The sequence below is a fragment of the Lonchura striata genome, chromosome 6 (assembly GCF_046129695.1).
Source record: "Lonchura striata isolate bLonStr1 chromosome 6, bLonStr1.mat, whole genome shotgun sequence".
NCBI classification, from domain to species: domain Eukaryota; kingdom Metazoa; phylum Chordata; class Aves; order Passeriformes; family Estrildidae; genus Lonchura; species Lonchura striata.
In genome coordinates, this window is record NC_134608.1 from 33,367,064 (window position 1) to 33,387,458 (window position 20,395).

Genomic DNA, 20,395 nt, shown 5'->3' on the forward strand with positions numbered 1-20,395 from the left:
ACCAAATCCCTCCCAATCTGCAAATCATAAATTTATAACTGAAGCAAATAAATCCATGTATGCATGAGGAGAGAGTGCTTTTCCAGGCCATTTTGGCAATTGCAGTAAGTGGGTTATGGTCAGTTTTCTAAAACAGTCTTCTCATAAACAACAAGAAGAGAGGACAGGAAACTTTTTGCATTCACAGACTAGTGCCAAATCCTTCTTTTTTATCAGAATGAACTAACACTCAGCTTTTGTTAGCATTAATTGCACAGAAATTAGTGATCTCCAGTTTTGACCATATAGCTGCAAGTTCTTTTTTGGGGATGGCTCTGTCTCATGTAGTTTTAAGATACCTCAGGGCTGCATCCCCTTTGTCCTTCAGTCTCTGGAATTGTTAAACTTTGTAGTCAAAGTCTACTGCCCAGTATTTATGCAGCAGTACCTCAGTGTTCTCAGGTCATGCAGCCAGGTTACACACACATCTCCCATTCCAACAAATTCTGGTGACCACCACTTCTGCACCCAGTCTAGCTCCTCTGTAACTTTGCTGTATAGCTTGGCCAGGATTTTAGAGCTGTTGTGAGAAATTAACTTTTTTTCTGTCTAACGCAGGATAAGTTTTTTTCAGGACAGATCTGAAGACTTTTACTGTGTTATTATGTTAGGTTTTTTCTGCTGATCTTAACATTATCTGATCTGTGTAAATGCCAAAAACTTGGTACATCATCAAACATCTGCTGTACTTTTGGAGAAATGTCTCTAGTTTGGTGAAGCAATCTAAATTACTAGAATTGTGATTCTCAATTTGCACAAAATGCATGCTCTGTTTTTTAAGGGATTCTGCCAGACCCTGCTGACACATGAAGCATAAAAAATATTTGGCATCAGCTACTTCCCCAGAGATTTTTCCTCTTCTAGGTAGTGGAAAATAATCTCTCTGTACACATGTATTCAATTCTTTTAGGTCTGTTCATGAGCAAGGGTTCCATCTCTTTTTTTAGCATACCCATATTCTGATGGTTCATCTGTCCATTTAATGGAAATGAATATATTCACGTCCTTTTTTAGCCTCTGCTACAGGCACAGGAAACCATGCCAGCATTGCAGATTACAGAGTAGCCCTCAAACTCTCCTTTAATGACTTGATATCCAAAGGAAAGGGTCTTCAGAGAAGGCTAAAGAATGGTTCCCACTTCTTGTAGATCATGTTCTTTGAGGCCATTTTTTACCTGTGTTGTTGAGTTTTAACCTTCTTGCAGGAATAAACCCACCACTACTAGTCTGAAGTTTTACCTGTTGCCTCTGTGGCAGGGCTGGTGCTGGCACTGCAGCTGCCAGCACACAGGCTCCCACACCAGTGCCCACCCTCAGGCCACTAAATGCCATATTTGCTTTATGGAGACTGTGGGAGCACTTCAGAGCTCAGACAGCTCAGCCAGCCCTGTTCCCCCACACAGGGCTCAGCACCACTGTTCTTCAGGTGGGCACTTCCAAAGGCTGACAGGACCCTGCTCCCATAGGTACTCTCTCCAACCATATGCCCAACACCATCCAGTACTGAGAGGGAGCTCAGGGTTTCTTGCACTGAGTTATAGGGTTAAGGACCTGCCATGGAGCTTGGATGCACAGTTCCTCTTCCAGTTCAGGGGAGGTTCAGGTCCTGGCCTATCTGCTGTTACCCAGAAAGCTCAACAAAGCAGACTTACAAAGCAGGCCAAATGCAAACAACATTTAAAACTCCATGGCCCCTTACTAATGGGACTGCGCTGTGTCAAGTCTCAATAGCCACACTTAACAGCCATGTCATTATGGGGTTTGGGCACAGAACTCTTAAGGAGAGAGCGAGTAAAAATAATAATAAAAAAGACAACATGCAAAAGGCTAAGGAGGCCCCTGGTTTACTTAATGGAATTAGTCCTTCCTTTATGAATTCCAGGGTTAAATGCTATAAATGTGATTCGCATACTCCCTCCCCTCACCAAAGCAGAAAGATCTGCTAGACACATGTTTGGAGCAGAATGGGGGAAGATATGACGTGACTCAAGAGCCTGGAAGGCTAAAAGGAGTAGATGAGGGAGAGCTCTGCAGCCCTTGATCTTTTTAAGATTTACTGCCTTTGCCCCTTGCAAGGATTTTTTTTTTTTTTTTTCCTGGAAAATTCTAGCTTCTAGCAATTTAAAAAAAAAAAAAAATTGGCTAGGGCAATAAACAAGATCTTTGAAGGGGGAAGGAAGCCAAGAGAAAGTCAGGCCCATTAGTCACGCAGCTGCATTTCCTGTCACAAAGGACCCCAGTTGAGTAATCACTCAAAATATGCTTGTTATTTTTTCCTATTTTATTTCAACTTTCAGCCTTCCAATATCTACTGCAAGAAAAAAATAAACCAAGAAAAAGTCTTCATTTCAGAGGGGGAAACAATGTACTGTCAGACACTGATTTACATTCTTTTTCCTTTTCTTTAATTTTCGTAGCCTAAAAAAGGCTTCAGTGGTACGAGAGAAATGTTGGTAGGTCACAATGGCTGTGAGACACTCCTGGTGTTTTCAGGGCATAGTTTTAGCAGAAGTGTGGGTGTCAAAGTTCCTGGGCTACATTTCCAACTGCTATAATTGATTCACGGTACGACCTTGAGTCATGTAGTCATTTATCTATAATTTATTATGAAACATAGAGATGATAACAGCTTTTGCATAATTGTTTTGTTGGGCTTCATTATTGGTGCTTAAAAGTAATGTTAGGTCCTCTGATGAAAGTTCTGTACAAGTATTTGTCTAAAGAAAAATGTAGTCAAGACTGAAAAGAAATCAACTTGTAATTTAAAGCAGAACATTGCTATTACTAGATTTTAAAAGTACTTACATAAAAAGAGGTGAAAATAGGAGCAATTCTATGAAATAGAAGGAGGAAAGTCTTGCTGACGCTGCCTTTTGAGACACTCGGAGGAAGAAAAATACAGCGCAGGGGACAGCCCCTTTCACAGTGTTGAAAGAGATTGATTATACCAGCTCCCCACCCCTGCCTCTACATCCTGGATTAGAAACTGCTGGCTGTGGTCAATCTGGTACTGGCTTCTAAAAGAAGTCACTGATACACGACGGAAGTAAAGCTGGAAAACCTCTGTTTTCCCACATTGCTGATTCCTTTATCAACAAACACAACTACAAAATATGAAACCCTGCCCTTAATTTACTCAAAAGGAATGAGTATGGTGACCAGGCCACCTATAAAGAAGGGCCATAAGCATGCTTCAGGGTACATAACAGTTTGTAACTTACATTCCTGACGGGGTACCTGAGTATATGGCTCTGTAAAAATGATTGCAAAGGGATTGCAAATCTCTGTTTAGATTGCTGTCTAAGTAGAGAGTAGATGATTGTAGTTTACACTACATAATAGCATGACTTTAAATACTACACAAAAAATGAAGCTTACATTGCTTACATTTGCATGCAAGTGACTGGTAATGTCATATAATTCTCTAATTTGTACACATTTGATACTCCAGATGTGCAATGTTTTCAAACCACAGCTTATGAGCAGATGTGATTTACACAGCAATATAAATCGCAGCTTCCTAATGCTAGTTAAAGGGTGTAAACTCAAACAAATGTGAGATTTACACCAATTTGGTTTAAGAGAGACTTTGAAAGGCTGTTTAGCTCTACATTTAGAAGCAATTGAAAATGATTATTTATGCATGCTTACACTGAATGGAAAAGTAAAAGTCTTATGAGTCATAACTCAAATGTGAACAATTCCATGCTAGATTATCTTTATAAATTATGTTCAGCCTTTGTGTTCCCTAATAGCAGGTAAGGCAAGGTGTGCTCCTCAATATGAACACAAGTGTACACTCCTGGTCTGTGGTCAGAGCTAGCATGAGGCTATAGGGGCTGTTTGCCATTCTCATACTACATGATTTTCACTGCTGCATGTGCCAGTCTACTCGATCCCACATCATATGATATTATATTCAATAGCAATAGGCTTATGTCCTAAAACTATCTCTGCCATGAAGATAAAGGCCATTGCCAATGATTAATGATTCCTACACAGATTTGAAATCATATACTGGTATGTATGAATGAATGGAAATTATTTGTTTACAAGGTCAGTACTTTTCTCTCTATGACTGCCAGGGTATGTGATAATATTTCCTATATCAGTATTGCAGAGATGTATTGGTATCAATCAGAACAGTATCTAATACATCAGACAGTGTAAATAATAACCACCAATTAAGTGAATTATACTGGTAAATATATAGGGTAGCAACTAATACTTTTCTCTTTACTTACCTGGTTATCCTAAGAATTTGTATGGCTCTATAGCCATGGTATTTTAGTATCTCCAAACGTTTGAATCTATGATCGCCATGCAGGTCTGATGCATAGTATTCCAATTAGCCCTGTATAGGTGTGCCACTAAAGTCCTAAGATGAATGACTGACTCAGAATCATCTCAGAAGTCTATGACCTCTTGATTCACCTGGCTGTGAAGAATTACTCTCTCTCTTGCATAGATGGGAAGCTGAGTCATAAAGAACTAAAGTTACATGCCCATAAATACGTAAATAGCAACAGAAGTGGAATGAGAACTCATGATGTACAAATCCTCAGTCCCTGTCTAGTTGCATTAAGTTACTCTCTCTCCTGTCTTCAGTGAACTGATCATGTTTAGTAAAATAGCCAGCAGTTGTTGCTTTTTGCAGTGCAATGCTTCTGTGATGTGTGTGGACTTAGAAATAACTGCTTATCAGGAAGTTAAATTGATTGGGTAACAACACAGCTGCTTAGTACATTGACAGTTGAATTTATCAGCCCTTTTGCTAAACTGCTGCATTAATTTGGGCAATTACTTCACATGCTGCCATTTTTCTAATTCAATACAGGAATAATAACATTATTGGACATACAGGCACAAAAATCACTGTAATAGTGCTGTTCTGTTTCTCATTTAAGACATTGGAATGAGAAAAGGGAAGGGACACAGAGAATAATAAGTTTTCCCATTTAGTTGAATAAAGTTTCTATGACACAACTCAAAAATCTCTTGAAAGAAAAATGGCTGGTAAGAACATTTTAGTTTTAAGTTTTACCAGCAGACATGTCATTCCAGGGCTGTTGTGCTTTTATGGAGAGGATAGCCTCTGCAGCTGTGGTTCTGCAGCACCCTTTGCCAGTCAGCACAGGATGGAGCTCTCTGGGTGTGTCTCAGGGCTGTTTTTCTTTTCCTCCAAATACAGTATAGAAGCGTGGAATTTGGCTATATGTAGGAGACATGTAACTTCAAAACTGGCTATGAAAGGGTTAACCCGATTAATGGCAGCCTTTCAGTAAAATTGAGGGACGTGGAACTTAAGTCTCAAGTCTTAATAAAATGCAGGTGTTTTACTGTTAGGTTTAAAATGTCTTAAGACTCCAGCAAGCAACTGAAAACTAGGGAAAAAACGTGCTATTCAATAAGAAACTTGGAAACACAACAACAGGTAGTGCAAAGCATCTACAGAGAATTCAGTTTTCACTGGTTAAGGTCTGCCTTAAAGTTCACAGAGTGAAAACAAAACATAAATATTAACTGAAAAACACCTCTCACAGCATGCATCTGACTTCTGAGGTATTACAAGTAGGATTAACTTTTGACATTCTCCTTTCCACCATTGTGACTTTGCTGTCTTACTGGCTCCATGCAGAGTATTTATACTCATTTTGCAACCTTTCTTCTTCTTTCCCAGTCTGTTTGGAGTGTTGATGGGGTGACAGGTAGTGTGAGCACTGCATTCACAGTGTACAGAAAGCTCTGCTAAATCATTTGCAACCGCTTTAATGTCAGGAATAGGAATTTTTTTGTGTGATGGGGGAACCAAACTACTTTTAGAACAAACTAATAAAAAGAAGTTGTAAAGAAAGCACCAATCACTATTTTCTTCTCTTTCAATTCCCTCATCTTATCACAAATAATTTGGGGGAGCATTTGTTAGTAAACAGCACTGCTTAGGTCACAGAGTAGAGAGATTGCACTGAACTTTGATCTTCAGGTTCTTAACGTATTTGGGGAATTAACATAGATACAACTTTCTAAAGGGAAATGGAACCTGAAGAACCAGAGAAGACTAAATGTATTTACAATTGCCCAAGATTACTGCGCCAACATCCCTATAGGCCTTTTCTGAAGATGCAATGGAAACAGACTACAGCTTAAAAGAGGGGCAAAGAGTAGGAATCTTCACTAATAGTATCTCAAAAATTCTGGTAGGAATCTTCAAGTTGGCCTGAATGTACTCAGGATCATGCTCTTGAGGAAAGAAGTATTTGTCAGCATTTGTTAGCTGCTCACCATTTTAGGTCTTCCCTGGCCTTCTCATTTCCTCCTTTGCTTTGTAAGACTGTTTTCATTCCACTCCTACTCAACTTTGCAGATGCCAGTTCCTGTTTCTAATGTCAGCAGTTCTCAATTTTCTCAGATAACCCTGTTGTTGTTTGTGCCTTGCTACGTGAGGGAAACAACCCATGCTTTCTGTTCCCTCCTAAAAAGTCACTGCTGCTTTAGCTCCAGAAAACCTAATTCAGCCCCTGTTCTGCTCAACTTCTGCCCAAATCCAGCATGTCATACTGCAAAAACTAGAAATTCCTGTGGGCTCAGTGTGGGGAAATAACCAAAATCAGTGTTAGGAGCACGGGTTCTTTATTCTCCATCAAACTGGCTTTTATTTTTTTCTTTCTAGCCTTGCAATTATTCTTGAATTTTCTGATATGTGTTGTTTCTGGGAGCCACTAAAAAGTAATGGATGGATTTGCAATAAAATATGTACAGCTCTGCTAAAGTGGTTTTAAATTACTTTGTGTCTACTCTGAACTAGTAGTGACATCAGTCATTGAAAAACTCAAGACAAGTTCTTTACACTAGTACTAGTGTTAGGCCTCTTAGTTATCTTTGCAGATACTGCTACCTATTCCATATCATATAAGAGAAATAAAGATTCTTCCTCTAAACACTTTATGTGCTGTAAAATTGTTTTGTATTTGACTCCAAGAGCTAACCAATAACCTTTGTATCCAATAACCTCTTGGAACCAATAACCTCTTAGTTCTCTTATTCCTCCATCTTTGTGTGATGAATGTTCCCCTTCCAAATTTCATTTGCCTCATGTATATTTACTTTAAATGCCTGAAATGGAAACAAATTTCTTCACAACTTTATTCTGTACATAAGAAAAATATAGTTAACTGCCTGTAAAAGAAGCGAAGATTCTGATATAAAATAATAACAATAATAATAATTTGATTCTGGACGGTGGCATCAAGAGTGAGATTGTGCTAATGGCACAGAGAACAGAAAATATTAATATCAGAATATAAAAGACCAAAACTGATGCTTTCATGCTATCTACTAAGATAGCATCTTAGTGTATTTTAAGGAATGGTTAAGGATATTTTTAATCTTAGTCTTCAATTTTTGTAAGTGGAGCAAAGAAGAGTCTCCCTTAGTTTATTTTTTATTTCCTCTAGCCTAGTCTAAAACATCTTAGTATTGTACCTTTCACAGATGACCTGTAGCTTTTTTATTAGTAAAATGTCTGAAGTGCTTGCATGCAGAGCAGCAGGACCTGATGCCCTTAATTTTACAATAGCTTAGAAATAGGCTTAAATGGCAATGGTGCTGATGTCTCCACCCAAGCCAGGGCTCAGAAGAGATAGGTACAAGTAAGTACAGAACTGTTTGCTTTCCCTTTCCCTTGCTTTACTGTGGGATACCCACAAACATTTAATTAAAGCTATTGTATGCGTGCTTAACTTGGAGATATCTGTGGTTCCTTGAAACCGTTATACAAGAGCACCAAAGAAAATACAAGGGAGTCACTGAAGGAAAATACAAATGAATTAGAAAAGCATAGCAACCAGAGAATACATTTCCCATAATACAACAGTCAAAGGTCATGAGATCACAGATGCTCAGTTGCTCATGCATATCATCTATTCTCTCCACTTGCATGCTTGCTCCGGAGAGGGCAAAGACTTAATGAGGATGGGGCTAGCATTAGCAGTTCTCACCCTTCCTCACACCCTACATCTCAAAGAGCACTGAAAGCCTCTTTGAAGTTGGAATAGACATACATTGAACTGTCCCAATGCACACATACAATCTGGAGTTTTCTCATCAGGTACAAAAATACAAGGTGACTGTTCTCTTCCGGCTGCCCTGGATGTGAACAAAGCTCTTGAATCAAAGACTTACTGAATTGAGGAGTTGAAAGAAGTTTCTCCATTGCATCTGTCTTTTCAACCTGCAGTAGCAGCCCTTCTTGGTCTCACAGTTTCTATTAGTCAGTTCATTTTTCCCAGCCCCTCAAGAAGAAATCCTGTTCAGACAAAACAGCAGTCTATTTACAGGAAGCTTGGCAGGGTCAAAAAGTGACTGTAAAACGGAGCTCTTGTTAAAACACATACAGCATTTGTTCTGATGTAGATACAGCTAGGACTCAGCAATCTCTGATTTGCTATCAAAGCCTTGAAGGTGATCTCAGAGTCAGATTTGTTAAACTTGGTGACATTGTGCTGTTATCACTTAGCAGAGCTAACTCAGTTGCTCCAAGTCCCGCTTAATCTGTGCAGCTCACTACTCACAGCCTCTGACCTACTTAGTCACTTCCGGTCTTTGATTTTAGTCTTAAAGCCTCTTTTCTGTTGTTGGCATGTGACTGCCATTTAATCTTAATCAAACTTCCTTGAACCTCCATTACTGTCAAATACAGCTTCTCTCACCATAATACCCACCCTTCTGAGTGCAAGAAAACTGATTTACAGCCAACAGTCTGCCACTCTGCTCTAAGTTCATCTTTGCTTTGTTTTTCTTTCTGCGTGAGTCACTTCTTTCCCCTCTCTGACACACCATGCTACATTTGGTTTCCCTTGATCTGTCAGTGGCTGAGATGCTGCCCTGCACACCTTTACTGCAGAGATCTGGTGATTATTATAACAGTGTGTGCCCAGCTACTGTGTGCACATTCAGAAAAAGCTAAACACAAAGAAATTGAGTTGGCCACAAGCTGTTTCAGAAAGTCAGTTCGTTTAATACCCTTTTGCCTCTGACCAGAAATGATGACCAACTCAGTTCCCTTATACCTTGCTTAAGAGCTCAGTGTGCAAAACACATCTATGCCTCCCCACCTACCATCTCTCTCCCCTGTTACTTCAGGGCACTTGTTAACTTTACAGAGGCTGAAAGCCCTTACTAGCTTTAGAATTTCCCAGTTCTCACTTGTTCTGTATGCTGCAGTAATGTGCCTTTGAAATAGACTCCTTCAGCCAGTTTCTTTCCATTACCAGAATCCATTCTAAAGATGTTAATCCAGTACCATGGTGACTTTTGCCTGCACTGGGGCACTTCTGAACTGGTGGGGTCTGTTGATTTTCGAGATTCTTTCACCAGGACAGAGAAGTTCAAAGATATGGCCTGGTGCTCTTAGTGGCCCAATGCTCTTTGAATGTCAGATACAAAATATTTAGTGGCAATGTGTTACATCTGTGTGTAACATGAAGGAGAGATTTGTTCAATCCCCTCCTGCATGTAAGCTCTTTCCTGACTTTTTCCAATATGCCCAGTTCTGCTTTGCTCTCTTCCTCCTATTTCTGTGCTCATCAGCACTCATCCACCTTTGGGTCTTGCTAGCATCTGGAGGTTATGTGACCCATCACGTTGTCCTCTTAGGAGGCAGAAAATACCATACATTTTGGAAGGACAAATTAGCTACATCCCATTCTTACTAAGCCTCTCCTTCAACTTATCTCAAATTGTATTTTTGAACTGCAGTCACTACACACTGTAAGTTGAAAACAACCACTTGAGCCCTTTCCAGCAAGGCTTTGATACTAGGCCTGGAGGAGAGATAAGCAGCACATTGAAGTTGTGGTATCACTGTAACTGAGGGCAAGGAGTGAATGGAAACATACCCTCCTTCTGGCACTGCCTGGCTCTGGATGAGGGGAGAGGAATCAGCTGAGCAGCTTGGGTTCACACGCATGGCAAGAGCCAGCAGCCTCTCAGCTGATGACAGATTAGACTCAGGGCCTGGTTAGTGGGAAGCCTGTGATTAGACTTCAGCAACATCTGTCTCTAGCACTAAAGAAATCACTACTGTGGGCTGTGATTTTCTCAGCAAACTGTAATTATAGCAGGAACCTCATTCCTGCTATTTTTCTCAACAACTTCAGTACAAAAAATATGTGAGTAAGAGTGCAGGAAAGCTGGAACTCTGAAAGGAGCAGGAAAGAGGCACCTGTTTCTTTTTGTTCCGCTCATTCCAATTATTTTCTCTCAGTTTCTTAGATTTGTATGAATCCTAGACTGTTTTTTTCCTGGAAGTCAGTGCCAAGGTTTAACTACCTGAAGCTGGCCTGCCATCCAGCTGAAGCTGATAGCACACATTCTCTCTGTCCACTTATGTCCCGTGGCATCTTAGACAAGTGTGGTGGCACTTGCAGAAGGTGTCATACCAACCTTTCCTTGCTAGTGCCACCTCTTTCCTCCCATGGGGGTAGCAGTACGGAGTGCTGGTCTCTGATCACAACTGTTCTCAGGACATTCTCAGGAATGTATGGCCTGGGCAGAAGTGTGGAATATGGGAGATTGCTCAGGGTAAGTTTAAAGCTTACTCTCAAAGGTGCTGTCCCAATTATGATTTAAGAATTTGAACTTTAAAAGTGTTAGGGTGTATACAGTAACTGTCTGTTTTAAAAGATACAGAAAAGGCAGTAAAAGTTTGAACTCCCAGTAACACCTGGTAAATTTTGCCAAAATAACAATGTCAAAAAAGAGCAGGATTTCCTTGCAAGATTTCTCTGCCAGAAAAATCTTTTTGTTTGTGCAGTTGTAACTCCATAGTTACTCATTTGCCATTCTTTGCTCAGAATATAAGATGAAACAGATTTTTTTTTAATGTATGTGTAGGAGAGGAGGAGAAATATCTAAGAGAATGTTTACCATCCAATAATTAAGATGTAGACAAGGTCAAAATGATTCAAACTAATCCATATACTTCTTAACTTTTCTCACAGCATTAATGTGACTTTTAGTATGCTTTGAAGGCAAGAGTGTCTTGTCTATGTTAAGCAATTTTATATCAGCACCATACTCATCTAGAAGAAAGCAGAATTGTTCCTTACCAGCATGTCTGCCCTTCATCCTGCAGCACATCTGGCAGCACAGCCAGGGATGAGACTGTGGCAGCAGGAACTTGACACTTGGGTCTGAAAGCACTGGGAAGGCTGCACATTGGCAAGCAGATCCCTATCTCCAGAGCCAAGCCTCTGCAGACTGGTGACACATCTGGAGTAGTCTGGAATTGGCACAAATGCCTGTGGATGAGGAAGAGAGAGGAAAGGTTAGAAGGAAAGTGGAAAAAATGTCTCTTGCACATTTCACTTTCTTTTCCATCTGCTTGTGTGCTGTTGCTGTGAGCTATTAAACAGCTGCAGTGCTCTCACCCAGAAGGGACTGAGTCAGTGGAGATGGAGAATGATCCCTACAGCTTAGGGCTTTGGAAGCCCCCTTGAATGGAAGGGGACATAGGAGTAATGTTCCTCTGATTGACTGTTCTACTAAACACACTTGGGAATTTGACACTTGGGGCAGTAGCCAGAGATGCTGTTCTGGCTTCTCACACCTGAGACTCCTGGCAGGCAGTGGGTACTGCTGGGTACTTCTGACTCAATCTTGTCCAACTAGGTGAGTCCTCTTGTTTCTTGCTGTCCAAGCAGAACCTCCCAGCTCTCCTGAACTGGTTCCAAATTTCAAGGAGAGATTATCACTTCAGCAAAAGGTGTTTGCAGACTTTGAGACTGTAGCTTAGGAAGATAAAGGTAGAGAGGAAGGACCAGGAGAAGGTGGAGCGGGCCTACAGTGACTGCCAAGGTCTGAGCAAAAGAGCAATTTTTTTGCATTCATTCAGACACTCAGCAATTTCCTGCATTGTTCCTGCAATCAGCATCTCCACCTGCTTTTACTTAACCATTTCCTGTTTACAGCTTCCAAAAACTTTCTGGTGAAATCACTAATCTGCCACAAGATCACTCTTTATGGTTCCTTTTGAGCAGGCTTCACTGACTTTTTTTTTCCTCTTTCTTCAGTACACAGATCTTTCAGACTGAGACACTGTGCTGTGTGTGCATGTCTGCATGCATGTGTGCTTGCACTCAGTAGTCATGTCAGGAAACCACGTGCTTGCTCATTAGTTCTTTGTCTTAACATATGCCGCTTTTTTTCCTTCTAATGCTTTCTGTTTTTTGCAAATTTGAGCAAAGAAACAAAGAGTAGCACTGAGGGCTGGTGCCTCTGTCTGTACAATAGAGGGCTCCAGATATTTAGAGAAAGACTCTTCCCATTACTTTCAAGATCTAAGTGCTCTCCCACTAATGAGGAATTTGTTCTCTGCATAGCTTGCCCATGCTTCAAATTATTTTCTATATTTGAAAACAGTGAGGCAATTTCTTCTAGTCTATTGTTCAGTTTCTCAGACATGAAAGGCAAGATGGAGGAGAAGGAAGAAGAACCAAAGAAAAAGAAATCTTCTTCTTACAGTGTAGATAGCTCCCACAAGTGCCCATCACACACTTAGTCATGTCTTGCAGAAATCACTAGAAATGCCTGCACGCTTCAAGTCTACTCTCCTTAGCTATATTGCAGATAACACTGCAGCCACCACTAAAACAAAATTTATTTTTCACTGCTTTTCCTGTTTGCTTACTGTTTTTATTTCTCTTCTGAAGCAGTGAAAATAGATTCTTAAGTTTCCTCTCTGATTCTCATGCTCTTGCACAGTGCTGCAATGTTTGGGTTGTGGTGAGCACTGCAGGGGAATGTTCTCTTCTTAAAATAAATCATGGAAACATTTCTGTTGGAATCAGGGCTTGTAGAAGTTTACTTTTTTTAAAAAAATAAGAATGTCAGGCCAGCTTTGGCTTGGCACTCTATGCCTTTAGAGGGACAGTCTTCTGATGCATGTTAGTGTATGTGTACTGACGTGTGTCTGTGTGTGTATATGTACATACATATACATACACACACATACCCCAATACATGTGCCAGTTACACAGATATAACTGAGCACTGAAATCATCCTGTAAGACAGATCTGCAAATTCCTTAACTATCTCTGCTGCAAGTTAGTGTAAGTCAGGATGCTTTCTCTGTCATCTTAGGTGTAGAAGGAGTTGATCTCTAAGTGCACACCAGCACTGCTGCTGAGCTGTTTCACACTTTGGAAATGAATTTGATGCTGTCACACTCTCACAGGTTTCTGGATATTTCAAGAATAACACTAAACCCCCACTCCCTGCTTTAACCGTAGCATAAGCATGCAGCAGTGTCACTTCTGTATGGGTTCTAAGGGATGGTCTGGGTATCACTGATGTCCAGGTAGCTGTCTACTGTAGGCATAGCACAACCCCACTTAGATCAGAGTTTGCTGAAGTATCCTTCAAGCTGTTTGTGAGCAGCTTTTGAACTTCCATCAGGGAAAGGAAGCAGGAAAGGACTTCTGCACAGAAATCCCTTTCAGATTGGCCCAAGTATGTATAATAGTTACTTTGGTTCTCATCCAGCACAATTCATTCAATACTTTGTGTCGGGATGCTTGTCATCAGTGGCATTTGCCCAGGGTGAGTCATACCTACCCAAGCAATAATCTGAGAGAGCCCTCAAATCTTCCTCATTTTCATTTTACAGGGTACAGCCCTGGTAAATTCATTATCATATTGGACCACACAGCACTTTTTAGAGCAGCTCCTTTTCTTCTAACCAGATTTCAGCCCAAGAGGCAACTACTTCCAGATTTCAGCCCAAGAGGCGACTACAAGAGATTCTTTGGTTCAGTGTTCATCTTTGTTTTCCAGATGTTTCTTTCACCACACTGCTTTCTGGTTATACTGTAAATTTGGGTACACTCAAGATATTTTTACCTTCTTCCTCCACCCCAAAATTAAAGGAAAGCTGAATTATATGAAAATGAAGTGAGAACTGAGACTCTCAAGGAAAATGGCAGGAGGTGTAGAGGACCATGCAAGACTCTTTCCAGGAAATGGGCAGAAGGTTCATCACATGAGTCACTGTAACTTTAGATGACTAAATTCTTGAAGAATAAACTGTCAGGAATATGATACTACTCAGGACAGTTCCGGAGGGAGACGAAACCTTCTTAAATAGTTGTTGTTTGGTTTTTTGTTTGTGATTCATTCCTGAGGAAATTGCTGAGTCTCTGGCCAAGAACAGGGCGGGGTGACGTGCAGGCAGTGCCAGCCCTCCTCGGTGGAGGAAGCAGGCAAGGAAGGCATGCTGGGTTGCACATCCCACTGTTCCTGGCACCAGCTCTCCTGCCCAAGGAGCTGAGAAGGGATCAGGAGCACTCCATGGCTGTCCTGCCCAAGTGAATAGAGTAAAACAGGATCACTACTGCTCATCTGCCAACTGAATCAATTCACAGCATGTTTATGTGTACCAGCAGGCATGAGACCAAGAGGAAATGAAGGTATTAAAACTCTAATTCCAGCTACTCCAGCTCCTTTTAAGAAGTTTTCTTGCTCTTTCTGCTCCAACCAGACCAAGTTCTATCAATAAAACTGGCCCAAAGCTCTGAATTTGGATTTCAGAGATGGTCTTAAGATTTTAAGCCAGTAACAACAGAAGCAGTCAGATGCCCTCCAGAGCCACCTCCAGAGGAGCTGAACTAGCATTAACAGCACTGGGGAATGTTTGCAGTAGTATCTTGAGTGTGGAGAAACCCCAATGTTCCAGCATGCTGCTGCCAGTTCCCATCTTGATCCCAAGCATTTAACATTTCAACATTAGTTCCGTATCTCATAATGCCATTTATGTAAGGATTGCTCATTTGGTTCCCATTAAAATAATGGTATTTCTTCTGTAAACCACTGCCTGTAAAAATCAAGCCATGCAGTTTCTCTTTAGATTGTAATAAAGGAAATAAGTAGTAGGATATACACACTATAATTCCCAGAGAATGCGAGGGCCTTCTTTCCCCTCATTGACATAAAAAGTTCAGACATCAGAATTAGGAATGTGAAAGATCTGTTAAGAGTTGATGAATCCATTCCCTGCAAAAATACATGTAGTTACTCCCCAGCAGATGTTCCTCAGGTACTATATTGATAAATGAGTCTACAGCTTCTCCATAGTCAGAGAGAGTCATTTCTCTCTTAAAATTTAAGAAATGGAAGGTACAGTTCTCTTAGGTCATCACAGTGCTGCTATACTTTGAGACAGTGTAGAATGATTCCTTGTATTGTACATACCAGCACTTTGAGGAATTCAGTTTCACATGTCTCAAACAATGGGGGTTTCATCGCTTCCTGTGGGAAGCCTGCTCTGCAGCCTAACTTGTTTCACCATCTGGAGCATTTTCCTGAGTGCCTGCCCACTTTAAACTTTCTTTTAATTATGTGCCCACTATTTCTTCTTAAAGGTAATTTGCCAAAAGTTTCTGTTGTGTGAAATTCACATTCTGTTGTGCTTTTTTATTTTTCATGAGGATTGAAGAAACCCTGAAAGATTGATGATTTCTTCTCTTTGCTTTTTCTTCCTCAGAAATAATAATAAGTAATTAATAATATATTACTGGTTTTTTGGCCATTCATTTCAGCGATTTTCAAGGAAGATCAACATTGTTGTACTCTTTTTACAGATAGGAAAAACTGAAGCACAGGGCAGGAAACAACTTGTCTGAGATCATTCAATGAGCCCGTAGCAAAACTTGGATTTTTAAGCAGGTCTCCACAGTACTGCCCTACTTTTTTCTTACTTTTTTATTTTTTTGGCCCAGTCTAGTTCCCTTTGGCTTTGTTGGAGTACCTAGGAAGGACAAACTTTCCATGAACTTTATTCAGAATTGCAATATTGTAACTGAAAGGTCAGCTTCTTGAATATTTAACAGTTACTATCTTTCCAGTGTGTTGGTCAAGCATCCTAATTAAGCAGTAATAAATAAAACCAACAAAGTATTTTAACAGACTAATTCAGTCCCTAGGGCCCCCTTGCTGAATTTCCTTCAGCTAGCCTGTGTTTTCCCAGTTGCAGATTGTGCAGATTGAACACTGTGTATATCAAGCACACTGTTATCAGCACACTGCAGGGAGATTTCCTTCCTCCTCAGTGCCACCATGCTTACTTTACCTGTCGTATTTCCCTTAGTGGTTTTCAGTAAGTGTGTTTCTCAGAATCTGAATAGTTGCTGAATTATAAATCTTCCAGTTTGGAATCATAACACTACAATGTGTACAGCATGATACACAGGGGAGGGAGCGATACTCAGGCAAGCCCTGAGCAGGCTCACCTGGATGTCAGAAGCGGTGTGGCCTGAACAGCACAGAGCTTTCTGTGGGCTGCTAAGAGATAGAGGGTTTCTCTTAACTTGCCTTAAAGCTTCTACCTGTACAGCCTGTCATTTCATTGAATATTTTTGGTGGGACTGGAGACACCTGAGCAGATGGTAAGATGAGTGTTGTTCCTCACCTCCACATGGGGAGATGAGGGCAGCCAATTCTGTGTGCTTGCATCTGGTGTGCAGGAGCCTCATAAGTGCCCCACACTCTGGAGAGTGAATTGACAGCACTCACCACATATGAGGTGCATCACTCTGTGTGGATTGAGAATTGAGAAATCAGGGCTCTGGTTAGGCCAGAGTTAGAGCTGAGGGACAGCACACAGATCCTCCTGGCTGCTGACCATTGTCAAAGTGTGCCAGCAAATGAAGTCTGTAATGTTATTCCCCTACTGCTCCTTCAGGCCTCCTTCATTCCAGATGTCATTGCACCAGCATCTGTGGATTTACTGAAAGTCACAGGACTGTTGTAGGTCACTGAGCACATTAGTTTGCTTTCAAATTGAGTTTGAGAAACTACCAAGTAGTGCCAAGCCTATGTCTCCTGGCTATGTGAATAGAGGAAACTAAGAAGCAATAATGATTACATAAAGCAGGGAAATCCCCCCAGACTTCTCCCAAACTACCTCATACTGAAGCTGATTTGCATACATTCAGTACAAATAACTTTGCAATGGCTTCTTGCCCCGTGAAAGAGTTACATGTATTTGCTTATAATGATATAATCAGGCCAGTTCTCCAAGTTGAATCACTTGGAGAAGATAACAAAAGATCAAATCAGAGCCTGTGTAGAAATCTAAGCAGTTTTATGTAGCACATTGACCTGCTTCAGGTGCAGATACAACTGGGTATTGCTATTCCACACAAAATCAATGGGAATTGTTCAGTACCTGTTAGTAACCAGCAGTTATTCTAGAAAAACTATATGGAAAAACTCCTGTGTTATGTTTTATAATTTGTGATTTTGGATGCGTGGTATAATACATAGCTTCCTATACAAACCCTGTTTGGTAGAAAATGGACCTTACTGAAAACTAGAAAAAAACTATGGTATTCTTGTAGTTAAAAATTATGGTCATCCACTTTACAAAACCTGAGACTCATCTGACCTGGAATTCCTGAGTGATGCTGTTAAAAAAGCAATGGTGTTAAACAGACTTCAAGATTCCTGTGATTTGTTTTAAACATCATGGTTTAAGAGAAACAAACAAGTTAGCAAAGAGAGACAGCATATTGAAAATGCACATTTACTGGGCTATCTAAAACTCAAAAATGTAGTTGGCTAATCTGACACTATAAAACTATTTTTCATTGTATTTTATGCACTAAGAATGACAATGTTCATAAGCCTAGTATATCATGACTATGGAAACGCCTGGATTCTTCTTGAAGACAGATGGTATTTTCTATTCCCTTTCTTAGAGAGTGGGGCTTGGGGATTTGGTTGTTTGTTTGTTTGATTGTTTTAATAGGGTAAGAATATAGACTTCGCAGAGGCTCACTACAAGCTGTTTCTTTGGAAAGAATTACTTGCCTACTCTTTCCTATCTTTTTATTGAAATAAGTTCTCAGATACATTTCCTGACAGTCCTCTCCCAAAGCTAGATGGAGTATAGACAACTTCACTTATTCTCTCCCAGTAAATTCACAGAAGGACATCCTGTACATTTTTTGGGTTGTCAAGCGAGCTCTATAGTAACATGAAGTACAGTTGGGTAATGCTGTAGATGCCTTGTAGTAAATACCAAAGCTGTTTTAAACAGTCTTAGAGGTGCTTTTGTCAGTGTAGCATATTTCCCTTGTGGAATATGGGAAATGAGAGTTATCATCATTGTCAATATGGTTATACCAGGACAGCTATATGACCAGCTCTTTTCTAGTGTCGTTGTTTTTTCATATAGTTAACAAACAGGGCTAAAGAGGAAGAGGAAAACTGAGACACAGCTTACTGTGACAACCTGCGTTGTCAGAGCCTTGCGTTTCTTCTACAACATCACCTCTGTTAATCATGGCTTGTTACTGTGAAATATCCTGCCTTTTACTTTCCTCCTTTAGGTTTATGGACTTTCTTTAAAGCTTTGGTGCAGCACAGTAGGAATCAGCAAGAATCAGCCCAGGTATGAGCTGGCTATTCTGTAGAGTCCTTCAGACACCTGAGGGCTCTCTGTGCAATGATGGAGTTTGTCTCAGTGGGTCAGCTGCAGAGACTGGAAAAAAAATATGTATTTGAATAGGCGTGAGATGCCTTGCAACACAGTTAATAGCAGCAAACCTGAGGACATGATGTGATCTGACTGATGCTTAGTACCTTGGATAGTTTGGCCCTGGTAACTGTGTGTGTTTCTTCAGTTTGCAGGCTGCTCAGGAAGGCTTTCATTTTCATTTTAAATATCTCCTCTCACAAACAACAGTCTGTTTTCTACATAAAGTTATATAATATCCTTTATTTACATAGAGAGCTTCATCCCAAAGTACTTTACCGCCTGGCATTGACAGAGGTCTAAGACTAGAAGAGGAGCAGCTTATACTGGTTGGGAGCAGGTTCTGATCTCAGCCTAGGTATTAAAAAGCATATAAAGTGGATCCATAATATTCTCTCAGAATCCAAGGCAATTTGCTATTAGTTAGAAAATAGATTGCTATAAGCTGTGCTCTGTTTAACTCTAGAAAATGTATTTGTACTGTCAAACATGAGCTCTATTAGACAATGTCCATCTTCTTGCACATCCCATTCTCTGTTCATAGGTGCTGGCTACCAAAATCAGTTCTATTGGAAAATTAGGGTGGTGCAAAGTACCCTAGCAAGTACACTATTCTCATCAAATACATGCTGGCCTTTGGAGAGCTCTGGCAAAGAATGGTAAAGGGGCCTCAACTAGTCTAAAGTTTGGCTTTAGAGCCCATCAGAAAGTTTGCCGGCCAGAATGAGAAGGAGAGTTTGGACACTGGTAACTAGAAGGACAACCAGACAGGCTGAATGAAGAGGATCATTATATGCATGTCAATCCATCTTCAGCAAATCTGTAACATTGGTTCATAGTGAACTTATTACCTTGATTTATTTTGTATACTAAATGGGTGTCCAAGTGACTGTTTGCTGGAGGAAATGGCAACTTTGCAATCTCATTCAGAAATATTGTGATTGAGGTGTCTTGTCTTTATTGTGTGTTTCAGACCGAAAGGATCAAACTAATTTAGTTTGGGAAGGAACCAATCCTGCCCTGCAGCCCATACGAGTGAGGAACACTGCCCTGAAAGATACTTTACATGATGCTACTTTACCCAGCACTACTGGTGAGACTTCAAGAAGTACATCAAATCTATAGAAAGGACAAATGAAACCTCCCCAAAGACTTGAACAAATGATGACATTGGTTTTCAAAAATCTGGTGAAGCAGAGAGTGAGCATTCTTCTTCTTTCGTATCTTCAAAGATTAACTTTAAAACCAAGTGCTGTTCTTTGTATATGTGGAGCAATACTTAACTCTGAACTTATGAAAAACCAGTCTTTTGCTTAGGTTAATTTAAGTGACTTGATAATAAAAGCCTCTGAACAACATACATGGTACTGAAGAAGTGTAGGCCACACGTGCCTTCCTAATTATACCTCACTACCTCATCAATTTGGAGGAACCAGTGGCCAAGCACAGCAATGTCCACAGCCCAAAACACAGTGAAATGTTCACTTCTTTTTTTCAAGAGAATGATAAACCCAGTCAGTGGCTTGATTACGAAGCAATAGTGCAGTAAGTACTTAGTCCTGTAACTCACTTGGAAATCATCAGAGATTATGTAAGAGTTAAAATAGCTGGGCTCTGACTGTTCAGCATGTTAGGAGAACAAGTAGCAATCTAAAAGGTGGGAAGATCGATGTGTATTACAGCTGCTCAGCTTTCTCTGTCTTCAAAGCACTTTTGAAGTATTCACAACATGACTACAAACCACAGAACTGTTTACTCACCTTACAGACTTAGAGAATGTATGACTTGCTCAAGGCTACTAAAAGCATCACTGGCTGTGCTGT

General features: G+C 40.4%; 1 protein-coding gene across 1 annotated transcript in view; it reads left to right on the top strand.

The window, feature by feature from the left end:
- RAD51B (RAD51 paralog B) overlaps window positions 1–19,930 on the top strand; it is a 350,424-nt gene extending 330,494 nt beyond the window's left edge. The window contains exon 10 of the mRNA XM_021537030.2: window positions 19,546–19,930. Within this exon, the coding sequence (XP_021392705.2) occupies window positions 19,546–19,697 (152 nt within the window). The 3' untranslated portion in view covers window positions 19,698–19,930. The remainder of the gene's footprint in view (window positions 1–19,545) is intronic.
- The last annotated feature ends 465 nt before the right edge of the window (window positions 19,931–20,395 follow it).